Below are 22,095 nucleotides of genomic sequence, written 5' to 3' on the forward strand. Positions count from 1 at the left end.
TTCCATCTCAACCAGGACATCTTCCTCCCCGTCTTCTACCCGAAGCAGTACGCCTCTCAACGGGAACAACAGCTGCACTCCCTGGACGTTTGCAGGGCCCTCACCTTCTACATCAAGCGAACAAAACCTTTCAGGAAAACGTCGCAGCTGTTTGTTGCTGTGGCAGACCGGATGAAGGGCCTTCTGGTCCCCTCCCAGCGCATCTCGTCCTGGATCACATCATGCATCCGTGCGTGCTATGACTTGGCTGGTGTCCCAACTACGCACCTTACCGCCCACTCCACGTGGGCTCAGGCTTCGTCTTCTGCTTTCCTGGCACACGTACCCAAAGAGGAGATATGTAGGGGAGCGACTTGGTCATCGGTGCATACCTTCACTGCCCATTATGTGATAATTCAGCAGTCCAGGGGTGATGCTGCATTTGGTTCAGTGGTCCTTCACTCCGCGACATCTCTCTCCGACCCCACCTCCTAGGGTAAGGCTTGGGAGTCACCTAATTGGAATAGATATGAGCAAGCACTCTAAGAACAAAAGACAGTTACTCACCTTTGTAACTGTTGTTCTTCGAGATGTGTTGCTCATATCCATTCCAAACTCGTCCTCCTTCCCCTCTGTCGGAGTAGCCGGCAAGAAGGAACTGAGGGGGCGCTGGGTCGGCTGGGGCATATATCCGGCGCCATGAAGACGCCACTCCAGGGGGCGCCTCAGCTGACCCACCAAGTCTTGTTGGGGTAAAAATCTTACGATGATCATGCACGCGGCGTGCACACACCTAACTGGAATGGATATGAGCAAGACATCTCGAAGAAAAACAGTTACAAAGGTGAGTAACCATCTTTTCCTGGGTTATTATTTTTGTTTTATGGTGTGTGGTTGCTGGTGAGTATTTGGTTCAGGTTGTGGGGCTGTCTGTAAGCAAGGACTGGCCTGTCTCCCAAGATCCTTGAGAGTGATGGGTTGTCCTTCAGGATAGGTTGTAGATCCTTGATGATGCATTGGAGAGGTTTTAGTTGGAGGCTGAAGGTGACGGCTAGTGGCGTTCTGTTACTTTCTTTATTGGGCCTGTCCTGTCGTAGGTGACTTCTGGGTACTCTTCTGGCTCTTTCAGTCTGTTTCTTCACTTCAGCAGTATGATATATGTCATCATGTGCAAGCAGTGCCCCTCTGCTATGTACAGTGGCCAAACCGGACAGTCTCCACGTAAAAGAATAAATGGACACAAATCAGACGTCAAGAATTATAGCCTTCAAAAACCAGTCGGCGAACACCTCAATCTCTCTGGTCACTCGATTACAGACTTAAAAGTCGCAATATTACAACAAAAAAAACCTTCAAAAACAGACTCCAACGAGAGACTGCTGAAATGGAATTAGTTTGCAAACTGGACACCATTAAATTCGGCTTGAATAAAGACTGGGAGTGGATGTGTCATTACACAAAGTAAAACTATTTCCCCATGTTTATTTTTCCCTGCTACTGTTCCTCACACGTTCTCGTCAACTGCTGGAAATGGCCCATCTTGATTATCACTACAAAAGGTTTTTTTTTTTTCTCTCCTGCTGGTAATAGCTTACCTTAACTGATCACTCTCGTTATAGTGTGCACGGTAACGCCCACTGTTTCATGTTCTCTGTGTATATAAAATCGACTTACTGTGTTTTCCATTTCATGCATCCGATGAAGTGGGCTGTAGCCCACGAAAGCTTATGCTCAAATAAATTTGTTAGTGTCGAAGGTGCCACAAGTTCTCCTGTTCTTTTTTTGGAATGTGAGAGACTCTGTCCCCAGGCTGAGCAGGGACTTGAATTTAGGTCTCCTATATCACAGATGAGGGCCCTAACTGCCAGGCTGTAGTCGGTCTCTCAGTCTCTACTGTTGTTGTTACACTTTGTATAAATAAATGTTCATTGAGTGAGGAAGAGGCTGAGGCCTTTTCTACACTACAGAGTTTTGTCGATGTAAGTTATGGTAATGATCAAAAAAGGTATAATTACATTGCTTTTGCATGTTCACACAACGCTCATTCTGTCAGCAGAGTGGGTTCACAGTTGGTGCTCTAGCTCTGACAGAGAGACCAGTGCACTATGGGTAGCTATCCCACTGTGCTACTCGCCATCTTCTGCAGGTAGGAGTTGTGGGAAGGTGGAATGGATCACAGTGCATCATTGGTGCAGGCTCAGCATCCCTTGATCAGTTTTTTTTCTGTCCCATCATTCCATGGGTGTCCGACTCCGTTTTGCGACATTTTTCAACGGCCCCTGTTTACTGTACACCCACCATCTGTCTGAAAGGATGGATCCTGCATTGTTTTCTACTGTTATGATCACTGTTATGAACACATTGCGGCTGGTCATGCAGTATATCATGAACAGCCAATCTGAACAGGAATCAGAGGTACTTCACCTGCTCTGTACCATGGAAAGATACAACACCAGATTACTTTTTGGCATTCACGGAGCAGCTGCACATAGTGGACCATCGCTTTTGAGCTTGGGAAACAAGCACTGAGTGGTGGGATCACATTGTTATGCAGTCCTGGGATGACGAGCTGTGACTGCAGAATTTTCAGATGCGGAATGCCACCTCCCTGGAACTGTGTGTGGAGCTCACCTGAGCCCTGCACCGGAAGGACACAAAAATGAGAGCTACCCTCTTGGTGGAGAAGAGCATGGCGATTGCCATGTGGAAGCTGGCAACTCCAGACGGCTACAGGTTGGTCATGAATCACTTTGGGTCGGGAGGTCCACCATTGGGGCTGAGTTAACGCAACTGTGCAGAGCCATTAATTGTATCCTGCTACAAAGGATTATGACTCTTGGCAATGTGCATGAAATAGTGGATGGCTTTGCAGCAATGGGATTGCCTAACAGCAGCGGTGCGATAGATGGTGCACACATGCCAATTTTGGCCCTAGACCATTTTGCAACAGAGATCATCAAAAGAAAGGGGTATTGCATGGTATTGCAGGAGCTTGTGGATCGTCGTGGCCATTTCACTGATATCAATGCAGGATGGTCATGGAAGGTGCATGACACACACATCTTCAGGAATACTGGCCTGTACAGAAAGCTGCAAGCAGGGACTTTCTTTCCAGACCAGAAGATACCAGTGGAAGATGTTGAAATGCCCATAGTGATCCTCGCAAACATAGCATACCCTTCCTTCCATGGCCCATGAAGCCTTACACGTGAAACCTTGAGAGCAGCAAGGAGTGCTTCAGCAATAGGCCGAGCAGGTGTAGATGACCATTGAATATGTCTTTGGCAGATTAAAAACATGCTGGCGCTGATTTATAGCATGTTAGACCCAAATGAAGAATATAGTCCCATGGTCATAGCAGCCTGTTTGTGCTCTCCATAATATTTGTGAGGCTAAGAGTGAAAAGTTTATCCTGGAATGGAGTTGGAGGCGGATTGCCTGGTGGCTGATTTTGAGCAGTTAGATACCAGGGCTATTAGAGGGGCACAATGGGGAGGTTATTTGAATCAGGGAGGCTTTGAGGCACCATTTTGACAATAAGATCCAGTTATGTGCCATTCTATACAGCACTATGCCATGCTTTGTTAACTTGCTACCTTGCATGAAAACTTCGATGATTACTGACCATGATTTGTACTCAGGAAATGATCAAATTGCTATGGTGTATTAATTCCATCAGCATCCACCATGTGTAGGAGACACAAAGATTGGCGAATACCTCCAGGAAAGTTTCCTAGAGAGCTCTCTGGAGGATTCCCGTGAAATCTCAGTGTGCATTAACACAGTTCCACTTCACTGCTTAGCTGCACAGGGAGAATGTGAAGCACACGCCAATACAGCTAGTCTTGTACATTTCTATCCCTTCACCCACTTCTATAATTTAAAAAGCAAAGGGCAGCTATACCTCATGTAACCGAACAGCAACAGCTCAAAAAGGTCACTTACCAGAGCTTTCCTCTCTTGCATCATGCGCCCCAGAGACAGACTGCTGGGACTGGCTAGACCTCTTTAGAGTGGAAAGGAGGTTCTGACTCGCCGCGCCACCAGACGACCCTGTCGTATGCTCTGCATCATCTTGCAGCTCGACCTTCTTGTCCACGGTGCAGCTCAACCTTCTTGTCCACAACTTTGTCCTCGGGGTTATCTGCTGCCTCCAGCCCTGCCAAAATATCCAGGGGGCTCTTGGTGGTGGAGGTGGTGTCACTGCGGAGGATGGCATCCAGCTCCTTATAGAAACGGCAGGTCTTCAACGCAGCACCAGAGTGACGGTTACACTCTCTTGCCTTCTGGTGCGCCTGCTTCAGGTCCTTGATCTTTACATGGCACTGATGTGTGTCCCATTTGTAGCCCTTTTCCAACATGCCACGAGAAGTCTGATTGTAGGTATCAAAGTTCCTATGGCTGGAGCGGAGCTGGGACTACACAGGCTCCTTGTCCTTCAGCACCAGCAAATCCAGCAACTCAGGTGTGCTCCAAGCAGGAATGCGTTCGGTGCCTGGAGCCAATGTAGTCAATTGAGAAGATGTGATGTGAGCTTTTCACACTGAGCAAACAGGAAGTGGAATTTCAAAAATTCCTGGGCCTTTAAAGGAAGAGGGCAGAAGCCTGTGTACCTGGGTGCAGGGCAGCTGAGTTTGAACCGCTGAGTGAGCAGGATGGGCATTGTGGGATACCTCCTGGAGGCTATTTGCAGCAATATAACTAAGCGCAGTGTCTACACTGACACTTTATCAGTGTAACTTTGCTGTAAAAAGTTCTCTCGTCAAGGTGGTTTTATTTTGTTGGAAAAACAGGAGAGTTTTGTTGGAGGAAAGAACGTTGTAGGGTGAACACCTCCACTGTTTTGTCGATGAAACCTGACTTTTGTCGACTAAACTCTGAGGTGTAGACAAGGCCTGACTCTCTAGCCAGAGATTGGGGTATTCAGGTGGAAGGTGGGAGACACAGATTCAAGCCCCTGCTCAACTAAATATGTACTTATACAAAGTTGAACAGCTTCAGCAGGAGAGAATGAGAGAGACTTATCACTGTGACAGTGGTTCCCAAACTTTTTCATGCATTACTCCCTTTGGGTTCATTTGCGTTAACATAACCCCCAGGAGCAGTGGTGCCAATTCAGATATTTGGTGGTGGGGAGGGGGGCGGGGGAGCCAGGGATTTTTCATCCCTGTTCCCTCCTTCACTGTTGCACTGTCCTGTTCTAACCACCTTCTGGGGTCCTCATGAGAGAGTTGCCATCATGGTCAGGAGCACACGGGCTGGGCACCCCGACCCCAGCTGCAGTAGCAGCACAGGTTCCCCATCCCTCACCGTGCTGCAGCTTCCCGCCAAACTGGGAAGTTATTGCAACACTGCTGGCCCATGGATTCTGCTGCCAGCAGCAGGGAACAGCCTCTCCACAGTCAGCTCTGTGTGTCTGTCTTCCCCGCCTGGGATAGGACCATGAATAGTCTCCTGCCTCTCCCCATTCTTAAATGGAGCTCCTGGCCCCTGCCTACCCCTTTTCTCTTTACTTTTCTCTGGTGGCTTGAGGAGCTACTGCTGGGTTCCAGCAGAATGGCCTGGCAGGTGGAGTGGGATCTGGGTGCTGGCCATGCACTCTTCAGAGCCTCTGCCTTCCCCATCTTTTTACCCCTCCTCCTTCAAACCCCTGTGGTTTGAAGTCTCACAATCCCCTTGATATCCTTTCATGATGCCAATGGGATGTCTATCCATAGTTTGGGAAACACTGGCCTATATATAGGTTGGTGGTAAGACCCTCACCTGGAATATGGGAGAGCCAGGTTCAAGCCACTGCTCTGAATCAGGCAGAGCAGGGAATTGAACCTGGATTTCCCACATCCTGAGTGAGGGCCCCTAACCACTAAAATATAGGCTGTTTGTGGGATGGATGTCTGTCTCCTGGTTTTTCACTGAAAGATCTCTGTTTCATCCTGATGCGGAACAGGGAAATTTTTGGAATCTCAAAATGGGATTTTATATGGGATGGGAAAACTGTTTTGCACCCAGAAATAGTTTCATTGTTCATTAGTCATCCATATCTATATTCTTCCAAAATATCAAAATACTAGTGAGGGAGAGGTCTCACCTGTCCCTTGCTTACCTTAGTGATTGGAATTTTTGAGTCATCCATATCTAACTATCTAAAATCCAGTGTGAAATTCTTCCTTGTCTGTACAAGCATTTCCATTGTACCATTTTTATGTAGAACCTAGAGGAAATAAAAGAAGATACTCAAACCCTCATGTTTTGTGGTTTCCCACAAAATCAACGGAGAAAAAGACAAAAATTTCTTGTCTGAATTTGTAAAGATGTTTATCGCAGATCCTAGTTTTGTGTGCCTCAGTAGAGATTCCCTATTTATTGCATCAGGAAGCAAAGCTTTAAAGCATACATCCCTTTGATCCTTTTAATTTTTGTGTGTGTTTTAGTCCTAATACCTTTTAACATTTTGATAACTAAACTTCAACTCTGCCATTTAGCCTAAAGCCGTGGACTGTCATTGAGTAGACTTGTGAGTCGGGTTGAGCAGAAGGTTGTGAAAAAAGCAGAAAAAATTGTATAAAGAAAAGAAATTACCAAGGAAAATTTAATAAACACTGTGTAGCACTTAGTACTTTGCATTCTAGGGCTTGAAGTGCTTTATAAGGGATTGTAAGAATTAATGTAAAAATATGGCATACAGGAGACAGTTAAATGATTTGCCGAAGACCACACTGAAAAAGATTCTTTTGTAAGGCAGAGTCATGCGTGTTGGTTGGCTCAGTTTAACGTATGTGGATATGAAGAGAGTCAACTGTATTTCTCTCCTAGGTTCATGCTAAGGCTAAGATTTGATCTCCTGTACAGGGCTGCATATCTTACAAAAGTAAAATCTGATTTAGAGCGTGCACATGTAAACTCTTCATTCCAAAATACATGGCAAGGTGTCAGCACAAATCTGAGAATGTGCTCATAGATTCGGAGATTCTAAGGCCAGAAGGGATCAATGTGATCATCTAGTCTGACCTCCTGCATAACACGGACCATAGGACTCTCCTGAATTAATTTCTGTTTGAACTAGAGAATCTCTTTTTTAGAAAAGCATCCAATCTTGATTTAACAATGTCCAGTGATGGAGAATCCACCACAACCCTTGATAAGTTGTTCCAAGTTGCACCAAATCTAAATATTTTCCCTTTAAGTCATCTCAGAGTGTTTTCAATATTTAGGAGCTGTGATAGCCCCACAACTTATTTTCCTTTGCCAGTGGATCCTGTAGTTCAGCTACTCCACTTGCACATTTGATTCATGGTTTGGACTTTCATTATTCTTAGGGAGACAAGATGAGTGAAGTAAAATCTTTTATTAGAACAACTTCTGTTGGTGGGAGAGAGAAGCTTTTGAGCTTAGGCAGAGCTGTTCTTCAAGACCTGAGCTGAAAAAGAGCTATTTGTAAGTTCGAAAGCTTGTTTCTCTCACCAACAACGGTTGGTCCAATAAAAGATATTCCCTCTTGTCTCTCTCAAATCCTGGGACTGAGAGGGCTGCAACAACACTGCATACGTGATTTTTAGGGGGCATTGAAAAACAGTGTTTATTCTCTCAGAAACGAAACACACCTGCATTCTTGGGTCTTTGATCATCGTTCTGACTTCCCACTACATAGTATTTAAAAGATTCATAACTTAAAAAAAAATTACATGCAAATGAAAACCCTGTTTCCATTATCTTTTTCTATAACTCGCTATCAATAGGCTGCTAGAAAAGTGGGTGCAGGAAAATCCGACTGTTTGATTTACTGCTATCAAACAATACTTACTCTCCCAAATTGTGTCAGATTTTATGTCCTATAGTACCATGTTCAGGTAAAATGACCCCAAGGTAAACCACACACTTGAAGGTCCAAATTTTCAAAATATGCCATCTACTTGTTTATGAACTTGTGTGCTCATTTCATAGAATCATAGAATATCAGGGTTGGAAGGGACCTCAGGAGGTCATCTAGTCCAACCCCCTGCTCAAAGCAGGACCAATCCCCAATCAAATCATCCCAGCCAAGGCTTTGTCAAGCCTGACCTTAAAAACTTCCAAGGAAGGAGATTCTACCACCTCCCTAGGTAACGCATTCCAGTGTTTCACCACCCTCCTAGTGAAAAAGTTTTTCCTAATATCCAACCTAAACCTCCCCCACTGCAACTTGATTTGAGCATGCATAGATGGTTATGGAATTTACATGCATGGGCATGTTTGGAAGAATTAATATTTAAAAATTAGAGTAATTGCCAGGTATTACCTTGCATTCATACCATGAAATTACATGCAGGAGCTAATACTGACGAGTTCCAGTGTATGTATATAGTGAGATTCATTTAAGCTTTACAGTCTATATAGAGTTGTCATATATTTTATGTGAGTAGCTGCAGCCTGCATTCATTGTAGACCCAAAATTCCCACTAAAGTCAGTTGAAATTTTGGGTACACGGGAATACAGATTGTTCTTTGAGTAATGGTGCCTGTCGGGATTCCAATCTTGGGTGTGCATGCGCCCCATGCACTGGAGCTGAAAAGTTTTTGTAGCAGTGTCTGTTGACCCACACATGCATCGTGTGTCTCCTCGTGCTCCCAGGTGAGGTTATAATAGACCATCCAGGTTGACGCCTCTCCGGTTCCCTCTTTCCATTGCATGGCTGCAATTGGAACCCCTGTTCCTCTGCGATCTTAGTGATTATGCTAAGAGAGCCTTTCTTGTAGTTAAAAAAACAACAAGGAGTACGGTAGCACCTTAAAGACTAACAGATTTATTTGGGCATAAGCTTTCATGGGTTAAAAAACCCACTTCATCAGATGCATGTAGTTTCTTGTAGTTGTATATAGTTCTTCTTTCTTTTTTTTTAGTATAGATAGTTTACATCATTGTGATAGTTAGTTACTTATAGTTTTCCTTGGTCAGGGTTTGACTCTTTCCTCCTTCTGGGAACTGTGTCCTACAATCCAGGTTTCAAGAACTGTGTTTTGTGCCTTCACTCATTCTCCATGAACAGTGAGCACCAACGCTATCTCTGCTGCCTCGGGGAAGCCCATATCACTGCTCAGTGTGCCGTCTGTAAGACTTTGCTGCTGTGGACCTGTGAAGCGCGACAACTTCGCCTCAGGAAGCACCTTAGGGAGGAGGCCATGAGGCCGCATGCACACTTGCATCCAGGCTCGTTGGAACTGATGGTGCGGTGTCCATCACCGACAGTGAGCATGTCTCCCAGCACTTCCCATTCCTCAGATCTGGTGGCACCAGCGGTCCTGGACAAGCCCAGACATGAGAGTAGGAAGTCCCAGAGAGGGCTGCTTCTAAGTGCAGCGTTTCCTCCTAGAGCCATGCCAGGTTGGGTGTGATGTTGCGTGCCGGCACTGTTGCACTGGTGCCCAAACTTCCCTTCCTTTAGGGTAAGTTGAAGAGGAAAAGGGGTCTGACAGCCGTGATTGGTGGCCCCAGTTGCTGCCCAGTCTGTGCCGTTTCCTGTTCACAAATCACCTGTTCTGCTGCTGCTTCTGCAACCTTCGCTGCAGCTGGCTCCATGGACTCTCCCTGCATCTTCAGCTGCCTCCAAGGACACTCCCCAGGTCCCTGGGCGATCTGGAGCCCCTTCTATCCATGGAAGAACTGGGGCTGCTCTACCCATCTTTGCTATTGCTCTCTGGCCTGTCACTCACCCTTGCAGTCCCCATTCCAGTAGACGAGCCAGTACTGTTTCTGCCAGAGAGGGCCATGCCAACACTGCACTGTGGTTCCCCTGCACCACTGGCTCCCCTGCTACCGGAGGCATCTTCGGACTCCGAGGGATTTTTGGAACAAGAGCCAACCTTCTCCCCTGTATCCAGGTGCAGCACTGACTCTTGCTTCCACCCGCCTTATCTTCCTGCTTGGCGATGCAGTACCAATATCTGACCCCAGGTCCATACTCTTTGGCTACACTGGCCACCCTGGGACCAATACGACCCTTGGTGTATGCCCTCTCAGGTCTCCTACCAGTCTACCCTGGCTCCTCTACCAATACAATCGGGGTCTGAGGAGAAGGTGGAGGTTGGGCCCGTGCTGCCGGTTCTGCGGTCCCTACAGCCATTTCCTCCTCTTTGGACAAAGCTCTCATTCCTGCCTCCATGTCTCTCCATGGTGACAATAGGCAGTATCAGGACCTGTTACAAAGGGTGGCAGTGGATCTGGGCATCCTACTGGAGGAGGTTCAATACCAGCAGCACCATTTCCTTGACACCCTCCAGTCTCAGGGACCCTCAAGGGTGGCACTCCCATTAATGATGCCATACTCCAGCCTGTACAGCGGTGTGGCTCTCCCTGGCTGCTTTTACTCCCACATCAAAACGAGCAGAACAGCATTATTTTGTCCCAGGTAGGGAGGCAGATTTTTTGTTTTCTTCCACCTTTTTGCCACTCATGAGAACGGCAGGTTGCCTCGTTATTGCCCAGGGGAGCCCTGGGGCACCTCCTCTATGCCTCCTACCACAAGTCCTCTGCAAGATTTGACAAGACCGGGCTGCCATAATAGTCATAGCCCTGTATTGGCCACATCAGTTTTTATTCCTGTACCACGTCAGACTCTCCACCCAGGCACCTCTCTGCCTCAGAACACTCCCAGACCTCCTCACGCAACATCGGGGATGAGTTTGTCATTGCAGTCCACACCTGTTTCACCTCATGGCCTGATTTTTGGATGGAGCTCGAGGATAGACAAAGCATGCTCTACCCCAGGGTACCACATCCTTTCTCAAAGCAGGAGGGCCTGCTACCAAGTTAAATGGAAACATTTCAGTGCTTGGCTCACCACCATCACCAGTGAAATTTCTATATACATCATCCTTGCTTACCTCCTCGAGTTCAAAATGGCAGGCTTCACCTTCAGCTCTATCTGGGTCCACCTAGCAGCACTTAGTGCCTTCTTCCATGTGATGGATAGTGCCTCAGTGTTTCCTCACCCTACCACCATTTCATGAGAAGTCTTCCCAACACCTTTTCCCCGATATTCACGTCCACAAGCCCGTGGGACTTGAATCTTGTCCTTATCTCCTCTCACGAAGCCGCCCTTCAAACCGATGGTAATGTGCTCTCTGTTCCATCTCTTCTATGAAGGTACTGTTTGGTAGCCATTACCTCCGTTAGATGGGTCAGTGAGCTGGCGGCCATGATGGCTGGTCCCTCCTACCGTGTTTTACAAAGACAGTGTCTCGCTAAGGCTGCACCCTAAGTTCCTCCCAAAGATGGTGTCAGAGTTCCATCTCAATCAGTCCATTCACCTCCCTGTCTTCTGTCCCAAAGCACATGCCTCCAATGTGTACTGGACTCTTCGCTTTTGCAACGTCCGTCATGTCCTAGCCGCCTTATCTCCAGAGGACCGTGCCTTTCAGGCATCGCTGAAGCTGTTTGTAGGAATTGCAGACTGGTCCAAAAGTCGAGCGCTCTCCTCAACAACGGAAATGGGTGCATCCAGACATGGTACACGCGCTTCAGCATACAGCTGCTGCATACAGTTATAGCGCACTGTATGCGAGCACAAGTTACCACAACAGCATACTTAACAGATGTCTCATGGCAAGATATCTGTCCAGTAGCGACATGATGCTCCATTCACACCTTCACCTTCTACTATGCCATCCCCCAAAGGGCAGCTGCAGTTGCTGCCGTGGGCCGCACTGTACTACGGATGACATTTCCTCCTGTATCGTCGCATGGACCTCCATGCTGATTACTGCTCGCTACTGACCCACAATTACAATAGCATAGAGACCATCACTCAAAGAAGAAGAGGAGATTAGATACCTGTAACTGGAGGTTCCTTGAGATGTGTGGTCCCTATTTGTATTCCAGTACCCATCCTCTTTGCTGGGACTAGCATACTCAGCGGTAAGAGCGTCACTGGAGAGGCGTTGACCCACATGGAATATTATAACCTTGACCAGGAGCATGAGGGGAGACACGACACTTGAGGATCAACGGACACTGCTATGAAAACCTTCCAGCTCTGGCACATGCACACCCATGATAGGAATACAAATAGGGACCACACATCTCAAAGAACCTTCAGTTACAGGTAATTAACCTCCTCATCATATCCAAGGTTGTCACCTGGCCAAGTTGTGTGTTTTGAATAGAAGTGTAGTCTTGAGGAAAGAGTGTAGTGTTGGGAGTGTAAGGACTTATTTGGGATTTTTAATGAAAACCGGGTTAAGCTAAGAAGCAACTAGCTCTTTTTCTAAACATTGAGTAAGAATAAATATGCTAGATAAGGTTTTCAAATGTTTTCATTGTCTGCACAATGTCTTACAAGAGTGTTATATGGGATACCCATCCTGTCATTGTTGGGATGGCATAATGTCTCTGTGACAGCTATAGCAATTGCTTCCATGATCAGGAATATTAGGGAAATATGAAATACCTATTTAGCTAACTCTTAATGTGATTTAGCTTTTGAAAATGAAAAGTCATTGCCAAATGACATGTCTGTTCCCTGCAGATCACTTCAATTCTGTGCGATGATTAAAGAAGGTGAAAAATCTATTATCTACCACTGAGTCGTTACAATTCTGAAGTGTGGAGAATAACTATCTGGACCAACTTATGTATAAGTTATTTAAGTTTTTCTAGTGTTATATAATTTTATCAAACTATATAAAAACATAAAAGAAAACATCATCAAATTAAAATAAAATGGATTAATATCAAATCATCCCATGAATCTAAAATAAACCAATCATTATTTATAAACTTTAATCTGGGAAGGAAGTGGATCTTGTTTGGTGCTCACCCAAGAATAATTAACATTACCAGTTTCAGTGCCAATTTATATTTTTATATTCAAACCAACTGGCTAATGCTGGAAGGGTTAAATAACTGCAGAGGTGAAATTAATATTTAAACTACAACTTTGATGTCAGCTAAAGGTAGTTTGTCTAAATTGCTAGTGATATTTTAATAATAACTGATCTCTCCCTCCTTCCAAACATATCATTATAAAAGTTTTTCCAGTACAATCCAGGATGACACACGTTCTTACACGAAACTGGCAAACACAAATTTAGGTGAAAATAACATTTTTTGAAGATTTAAACACACATCTTCCAACCTACAAAATATAAATGTGCGAGATATTTCAGACAAATGAGGTTATTTAACCTTATGCTGTTTTAGATTTTTGAGAAACCATCGTATAGGTGCTGTTTTCAAAACCACACACATGCAAGCTCACTGTCCATCACTTGCTGAACTAAAAACATAAATCAAAATGCAAGAATGTTCAGGTAGAGGAATCCCTCTACTAATAAAAATTTGAGAATCAAAAGGTTGATACTTATAGAAGATGGTTGTTAGAACTCTTGTAATTTCAATCAGCTTCACGAAACTTGTAGATCAGTTGAGATATTTTTCTGTCTCTTGACTCCTCCCCTTCCCCTCCATGACATTGGCAGCAAAACACATTTATATAATTTATAAAATACAGTTTAGCCAGTGTCAGAAATACAGTAGATCACAGAGCATTCTTGTAAAAAAAGTTTGTTGATTACTTTTTGCCATCTGGTGAAATGGGAGATCCAACCCCCCGCCAAACCCAAAACAAAATATTGTTTCAAGTATATTGAACATGAATTTCTCTTTAATTTCAATACTTGATGGCTGTTATTCCTAATTATATTATTACATTTAAGGAGCTTGGGGAAATGAATACAGTAAGTCAAAATGTGTTATGTTAGGGTTTTTTAAATATAAAATATTTTTAAATTTAATTTTAAGAATTTTAGTACAAGTTGAACTTTAAAACTTATGTGTCTTATGTGCATATTAAAATTAGGAAAGGCTCATGTCTAACAAAATGTATGAAAGTGCAAAAGCAAATATTTTTTCTCATTTACATTGTATTTGACTCTTTTTACACTGCAGAAAAGGGGCAGAAAGTGGTTTGGACATTTTTTTTATAGATATTTAGAGTAAAACCAGTGAGCAGCTTCCATTCTATAAAGTGTGAATAGTTTCAATACTACATATATGTAAAAGTAAAAGCATAAAACATTGGATTTAATTCATTTTAGCTGCTAAAAACCAGTAATTGTCAGTTCTGAATTAGGATGATAGCCCATATAAGATAATAGCCCACTGATACCAGGGCAAATAAATATCCAAGTAACAGTAGCAATTCCATTCTACATGTCTGGATGAATAAGGTTTGTATGAATATATCACAGGCCATTTTCAAAATCTGTAAGACAGCATTAATAAAATAAGAAAGTGCTTTGTGTTCAACAGAGAAATTTACATTATCCATAACTTCTTTTTTTTAAAGGCAACAGACTTATTTCAGACATTGAAATGTAGAAAAAATATAGAGCCTTGTCTACATTGGGACTTAGTGCATGGCAAGCTAGGGTAGCTTGCTGCATACTAAGTCACTCTGTGGACCTTGCTACCACATGCAAAAAGTGTCAAAAAGCAGTAAGTCAAAGTGCATGACAGAATTTTTAATGCACTGTAGCAGAGTCCCATGCGGTGACTTCGTGCGGGGCAGGCTACTATGCCGTGCATTCACCCTGGCTTGCTGCACGCTAAGTCCCTGTGTAGATAAACCCTTAGATACCAGTCTAGGCTGTGCTGCTGTTTTTCCTTGTAACATATGTAGCTGCAGTAACGAGTCATACAAGAAGCTTAGTAAGATTTGGATTAAGTTGCACTAATTTTGTGTGGTACAGATTTTAGACATGGAGTACCATCCTGTTATCCAAACCCAGAGTAACTAAAATGCTTATCTAAATTGTGTTTCTATCCCCTGTTGTGAGTGCTTGTGGTCCAATTGCTTCCTTGGTCATATGAATGCTTTTTCTCTAATTTTTGATGTCCCTGTCATACGTCTGCTGAATGGGATAATACTGCTTTGCTACTTGGCGCAATCCCAAAATAAACAGTTAATTAAACTCAAAAGTATTTAATTCCTTAGTGTAACCGTGATGTAAACTCTGTCTGGATATAACTGTGAAAATCATCCACACGTTTTGAGTGATTTGAAAGACATCTAGCTGGAAATTGTTTTGTTTTTTTTAAAGTGTGAAGAGAGGAAGAAAGAAACATAAGTTAAATATCTAAATGACTTCTATTAATGTTTTAATGATTAGTGTTGCTTAATACTTGAGAAAAATATGCAACTTAAACACTTTAACTTAAATTTTTGAAAAGCAGTCTAGAATAATGAGTTCATAAGAATGAGTATGCATTTAAAATAACCATCTTCATAACTCTCTGTGTGTAGTAATTATTCTTCTAGAACAGAGGTGGGCAAACTACAGCCCACGGGCCACATCTGGCCCGTGGGACCGTTCTTCCCAGCCCTTCAGCTCCTGGCTGGGGAGGCTAGCCCCCGGCCCCTCCCTTGCTGTGCCCTCTCCCCCCAGCCTCAGCTCGCCATGCTGCCAGCGCTCTGGGCGACGGGGCTGCGAGCTCCTGCTGGGCAGAGTGGCTGCCAGCCTGCCCCAATGCTCTAGACTGTGCGGCGGCATGGCTGGCTCCGGCTGGGTGGTGTGGCTACCAGTCCTGGTGCTCTGAGTGGCATAGTAAGGGGGCTGGGAGCGGGGGGGTTGGATAAGGGGCAGGAGGTCCCAGGGGGCAGTCGGGACAGGGAGCAGGGGCGGTTGGATAGGTGTGGGAGTCCTGGGGGGCCTGTCAGGGGGCGGGAGTTTGGATGGGGTCGGGGCAGTCAGGGGACAGGGAGCTGGAGGGGTTGGATAGGGGTTGGGGCGGGGGGTACTGGGGGGGAAGTTGGGACAAGGAGCAGGGGGGGTTGGATGGGTCATGGGTTCTGAGGGGGGCAGTCAGGGGGTGGGAAGTGGGAGGGGGCAGATAGTGGGTGGGGGCCAAGCTGTTTGGGGAGGCACAGCCTTCGCTACCCGTCCCTCCATACAGTTTTGGAACTCCCACGTGGCCCTCAACCCAAAAGGTTTTCCCACCCTGTTCTAAGAAAAAGAACTTCTTTTCTTATTCAAATGTATACTTACTGGTATATGTAACACATAATGTGCAAGCTAAAAGTATTGTGTGTAATACTGGAAAATGTAGGCTGTTTCTGCTACTGTATTTAACAAAGCATATTTGGGATAATATATTTAAACTGAAATTTTATTATCCTCTATTTTGATTTCAGACAGATTTAAGAACTATTGGCAAGAAATTCCTCCCCAGTGACATCAATGGTGGAAAGGTGGAAAAGGTACCCAAGAATATGAGTTACTAATTTATCTTCCTCTGTTCATTTTGACTTCTTGATAATAGCTATATGTTTCATCCAATTTGCATATTCTGGCTCACGTTACTTCATAAATATCTAAATATCTGCATGGTATGTACGTTTGTTTTTTTCAGTGCATACATATATTTCGTTCACAAGTTTTGGAAATTTTGAAAAGTGTAAGCCACTTCTGTCTGTGTTTTAGCACAGGCTCTTCAGTCAATTAAATAAATGGAAATCTGATTAATTTATACAACTTAGGTTTCTGTGTGCTTAGTCCTCATACTTAATTTAACTCCCCTGTTTTTGTTTATAAGTGGTGGTAGTTTTCAGTGCAAATAGTTATTTTTGATTTCTACATTTTGACTGACTGTTGCTGATGGGAAGGTTTGTGGAAACATTTTTCATTAGCACTTAGTTGCTGAGCTAAGTAAAAACAGGTTTGTTTTCAGTAAGGTTGCAGAGTGGAGAAGTGGCTACCTGTTGTATGGAGTTGATCATCCACTGGTGCTGTGCTATCTGTCTGAAACCCAGACAAACGTAGTGCAAGCGTTAGTGAAGAAGAAACTGATAATAAACTATAAAAAGCTGATTTGAGACATTTTGTATTGCAGAGTAGATTTGAGTTTTGAACCAAACTTTGCTTTGTGTGCATGTAGCTCTTAACTATTTAAATAAACAAGCTTTCTCTGAAAAAGGGTTTCAGTTCTTATTTAACCCATCAAATCTATGTTTTTGTAAATATTTCTGGCAACTTTCAAGTTGGTGTTTTATCATGTGTAGCTGGTAGATGGATTTTTTTTAGCCATTGAAGCTTCTAAATAATATTCTGTCTAAGTTTGAGGCTTCCATTTCACATCACACGAGTGATCTCTTCTCATTTTGTTTTTCGTTAGATTTTTTTTTGTTTATCTATTTCCATATCTGCTTTCTGAGTTTTTTCAAAAAGAAAAAAAAATTATATCCAGTTGATGAGTTGATAGCTTTTGTCACATTGAGAAATTAGAGTGAAAAGGAATAAAAAATACTTCAGGCTTCTTCTACCTCAACCTAGTGTGACAGGGTCGGGCCAGATGGCTATAGGAGAGTAATAGAAGGCAGATATATTAGCCCCAGGCTAAGTAGGTCCCTTTTCCCTGGGTAAGGTAACAAGGAAGGTTCCAGAACAATCAGGAACCTTCTGGAAACAATTAAAACAGGCTGATTAAAACACCTGCAGCCAATCAAGAAGCTGCTAGAATCAATTAAGGCAGGCTAATCAGGGCACCTGGGTTTTAAAAAGGAGCTCACTTGAGTTTGTGGTGCACGTTTAAGGAGCTGGGAGCAAGAGGCGCTAGGAGCTGAGAGTGAGAATGTGGACTGTTGGAGGACTGAGGAGTACAAGCATTATCAGACACCAGGAGGAAGGTCCTATGGTGAAAATAAAGAAGAGCTTGGGAGGAGGCCATGGGGAAGTAGCCCAGGGAGTTGTAGCTGTTGCACAGCTGTTCCAGGAGGCACTCTAGACAGCTGCATTCCACAGGGCCCTGGGCTGGAACCCGGAGTAGAGGTTGGGCCCGAGTTCCCCCCAAACCTCCCAACTCCTGGTCAGACAGAGGAGGAGTTGACCTGGACTGTGGGTTCAGAAAAACGGCCAAGCTGAGGGCTGCCGTGAAGCTCCAAGGCGAGCAAATCAGCCAATAAGTGCAAGATCCACCAAGGTAGAGCAGGAACTTTGTCACAATGGTTGCACCTCAGATCAGTGTTGAAGTATCACTGGTTTTTGGGTTTTTTCTCATGTGATATCCATCAGACCCTTGCAAACACACAGCTTTGAGAACTGATTTAATTTCTAAAACGATTTAAGTGTTATAATTTTCTGACCTCTTATTACACTCTTATGGATTACTTGAAGGGTAGCTGTTCGTCAGTTTTCACTGATCACTAGAATAGACCAGATAATTGTACTTGTCATCTACTTCAGGGCTTTACCCTCAAAGAAAATGCTTGCTGAAATATTTGTTACCATGACCTTATTAGTTCAAAATGTGAAGGGCATTCTCTCTCAGAAATATATTTGCATACTGAAAACTTAGTTATTAATCTAGTTGTTCTGGTCACCACTCAATTCTGTTTTTAATGCCATCTCAGTACAGATTAGAGAATGCAGCTCTGTCATGCGTTTTCCCAAGAGACTGTTTCAAAAAGGGCTCTGCCTTTGGATGTCATGGTGATAGGTGCATTAGAAGTAACAGAGATAGTAATGGCCGGCTGTTACAGGAAGAAATTGACAAGAAATACAGCTGTACATTGCAGGATTGCATGCAGAAAACCATTGAACTGTGCTTTAAAGGTTCTGCTTGGGGAGGTGAAAAAATAGTTCATCACCCTTAGTTTAAATTTCAAAGCTCTTTTATAAATCTGTTGTTATCCCTCAGGCATAATCTAATGTATATTGCTACGTTATGTGTATTTGAAGGATGTGATTCACACTTTGAGGCATTTATTGCCCTGTGTGCAAAACTTTTAGTACATAATGATATTGATATATATCCAATAGGGTTTGTATGGCAGATAATTTGTCTAATGTACGTCGAACATTCACAGAGCATTTAAGAGGTTAATAAACTCTGTTAATTATTTTTATCAACCTATTGTTTTGCTTTCATTTTTTTCTCTCCTGTTCTTTTTGCTTTTTTTGGTTTGTTTATTCATCTTTTCCCATTAATATGTTCCTCTGTCATGCTATGCTGAGTTGATCTGCTCGGAGAGGAGCACATAGGTTTTCAAAGAGGAAGAGTCTAGTAAATCTCACTTCACTGCTTGCAAACTGAGCATAGAAATCTGGGGGCAATATAAGAGGTTAATCTAAAAATCAGATCATGTTGGGGTAATGTGTGACCTTTGAGTCCAGAACTGATGTATTCCTAGTTGTCACTGAGGCCATGTGTACACTAACACTTATGGCAGCAAAACATGTTGCTTAGGGGTGTGAAAAACCCCTGAGGGACATAAGTTTAGCTGGCATAAGTGGTAGTGTGAGCAGCGCTATGTTGGTGGGAGAGCTTCTCCCGCTGACATAGCTACTGCTGCTTGTTGGAGGTGGCTTAATTATGTCGATGGAAGAACTCTCTCCTGTCAGCATAGAACAGCTACACAAGAGATCTTAAAGTGGGGCAGCTGTATCAGTTCAGCTGTGCCGCCGTAAGCTGTCTAGGGTAGGCATAGCCTGAGCATCAGGAGACTCAGGCGCATCAATTGCAATAGGTATATCTTTGTTAGTTAATTTTAATATCCAATTTAAGACTTATCTAGTGAGAATTATCTTTTGGATTCTAAATATCAGCTTGACTATTCTAGATTTTTCTTACCTACCTCTGTTGTAAGAATTAAAAAGAAAAAATAACCATAATGCCTAGAAATGTACTGTGTTTTTGTTCTATTGCTGAAGACCCCCAGTAGAGGGAGCACAAATCAGCTAACCCAGTAGTTCTCAAACTGTGGGTTGTGACACAGTTTTAATGGGGTCACCAAAGCTGGTGTTAGATGTGCTGGGGCCTGGGGCTGAAGCTGAAGCCCGAGCCCCACCGCCCAGGGCCAAAGCTGAAGCCCAAGGTAACAGGCCCCCGGCCTGGGGCTGAAGCTCGTGGGGTTCAGCTTTGGCCCCCTCACCTGGGGCAGTGGGCTCAGGCTTTGACTTTGGGCCCCCCTGCCATGGGCGGCGGGGCTTGGGCTTTGTCCCTTCCCCCCAGGGTGGCAGGGCTCTGGCAAGCTCAGGCTTTGGTCCCTCCTCCTGGGGTCATGTCGTAATTTTTGTTATCAGAAGGGGGTTGCAGTGCAATGAAATTTGAGACCCGCTGACCTTATTCCTTTTTAAAAAACACAAAGTGGAAGGCACTTCAACGTAATTGGGTTCTGAGAATTATCTCACTGTGAGCTACAGCTGCCAACACTGTATTTCAGAAGTATGGGACAGACCTCAGATGTTCCTCGACTTGACTTGAGCCTCTGAGGTTGAGTCCCTTCTCCCTTGCTCTTTCTAGGAGTTCTTTGTTTTTCGCTCTGGGTGTTGCACACAACCAAGGTCCTCAGGCGCTGGGCAGCTGCTGAGACTTCTGTTCAGGTTCTGCACAGGTGCCTGGAGTTGTCGGAGGCTGAAGTTGTAGTGTTTGCCTGCTGCAGTGCTGTGCACCTCTGGGAGGCTTGGGTGCAACTAGCAGGGGACACCATTTCAAATTTCAGTGGGAGGGACAACTTTCAGCAGGGGTCCAGGAATTTGGTCCAACAACCCCTTCACCATGTCAGATGGGTGGCAGGGCCAAATTTGAGTGACAGTGCAAAAATGTGCACCTGGTCAAGTTGCCAACCAGCAGCACTTTGCAAAGTGAAGTGCTGGAGTGCTGTTCTGTCGTGGAATCCAGGTGCAGGAGCAATGTTTGTACCACTCTGGCAGCATGACACCCTACTTGAAATACAGGATAAAAGGTGTCCCATACTGATTTAGTATGAGAGAGGCCACTTTTTATTTAAATAAGGTATGTCCCTTATAGGACGGTTGGCATAAACGGAAAGAGCCATACCCTGGCCTAAGCAGTAACTAGAGAAGGCCCTCTCATTATTAAGCTCCCCCTACAACACACCCTGATCCTGTCTGGTAACAGTGGAGGATCAGAAACTCTAACCACTCCATAACTTCTCTCCTAAAAAGACAGAGTCAAAGTACACAGAAGGTTAAAGCTAAACTATATGATCTTGAACAAAACTTATTCCTAGAATTTTGACTGCCTCATCAGCAGAATCAGTTAATAAAAGCAAATCCATTTGTTTTTGTGGAAAGAACATTGTGGCCCAGTTATATGACCACTAAGGGAGACCAAAAAAATATTACTCTCCCTTCTGAAATTGCTTCTGCAGATGAGCAGTGTAGGAGTTGCACGCTGTGGTTTGCAATCCTGGAATGGGAAACAGGGAATGGATCACTTGATGATTACATGTTCTGTTCATTCCCTCTGGGGCACCTGGCATTGGCCACTGTTGGAAGACAGGATACTGGGCTAGAGGGACCTTTGGTCTGACCCAGTATGGCTGTTCTTATGTTCTTAATCATTTAAAACAATTTAATAATTGAGGAACACATGCACATTGACTGTAGAACCAAATGTTCCAAACCATATTTATTAAAGATCCCGTTCACCTAACATCAGTTCTTTCCATGAGTGTGAATGGTATTTGAGCCATCATCTTTGTTTTGGTCATTTTAAATATTTAGCTTTAGTGTTTAATATAGTTTTTAAAAAGTAGAAAGGCAGTTTTAGCTTAGGTTTTAGAGTAGCTGGATTCATGGCAAATAAAGAGAAGTAATCAGGTAGTAACTACTGCATTTCATGTGGTAATATGTACAGCCTAGCATGCTTGTATATAATTCCTAGGAAAAAAGCTTTCCCTGAAACCGTACTCTGCCTATGCAGCCTTTATGATGAGAAGCTTTGATCCAGAGGACTCGTTTTCCAGATTAGTTCTTAGTCAGCTGGGACCAAAACCACTCCTGCTGATTGGTCTCCTTGCTGCTCAAGGGTATAACATGAGAGAGAAAGAAGAGGGAAGATGTCAGAGAGAGGGAGGGAGGTGTTCCTTACACAGACAGAACATCACTAACACCTGGGACTCGAGCTCTGATATATTGGATAAGAGGAGAAAGGTCTGAAAAATGGACACACATTGATGAAGATGTGACCGTTAGAATTTCTTTAACTTGAGAGAGTTGCACTTCCTTAGGTGAGGCTAGGAAGTCTGAAATCTGTGGATTTTTTTTTGTTCAGTTTTGATTATGAACAACTCCTTTCAGTTTTTGTAGCAAACTTTATTTTATTTAAATCATGTTCGAGCT

At 43.9% G+C, this 22,095-nt stretch overlaps 1 protein-coding gene across 4 annotated transcripts in view; it reads left to right on the forward strand.

The window, feature by feature from the left end:
- Window positions 1-22,095, forward strand: part of TDRD3 (tudor domain containing 3) — a 301,146-nt gene that overhangs the window by 89,220 nt on the left and 189,831 nt on the right. For 3 of the 4 annotated variants that reach the window (XM_037894974.2, XM_037894990.2, XM_037894967.2), the window contains one exon: window positions 16,146-16,211. In XM_037894974.2, the coding sequence (XP_037750902.1) occupies window positions 16,146-16,211 (66 nt within the window). The remainder of the gene's footprint in view (window positions 1-16,145; window positions 16,212-22,095) is intronic. The other variant, XM_037894984.2, reaches the window with a different exon arrangement.

Source organism: Chelonia mydas, chromosome 1 (genome assembly GCF_015237465.2).
Source record: "Chelonia mydas isolate rCheMyd1 chromosome 1, rCheMyd1.pri.v2, whole genome shotgun sequence".
Lineage (NCBI taxonomy): Eukaryota > Metazoa > Chordata > Testudines > Cheloniidae > Chelonia > Chelonia mydas.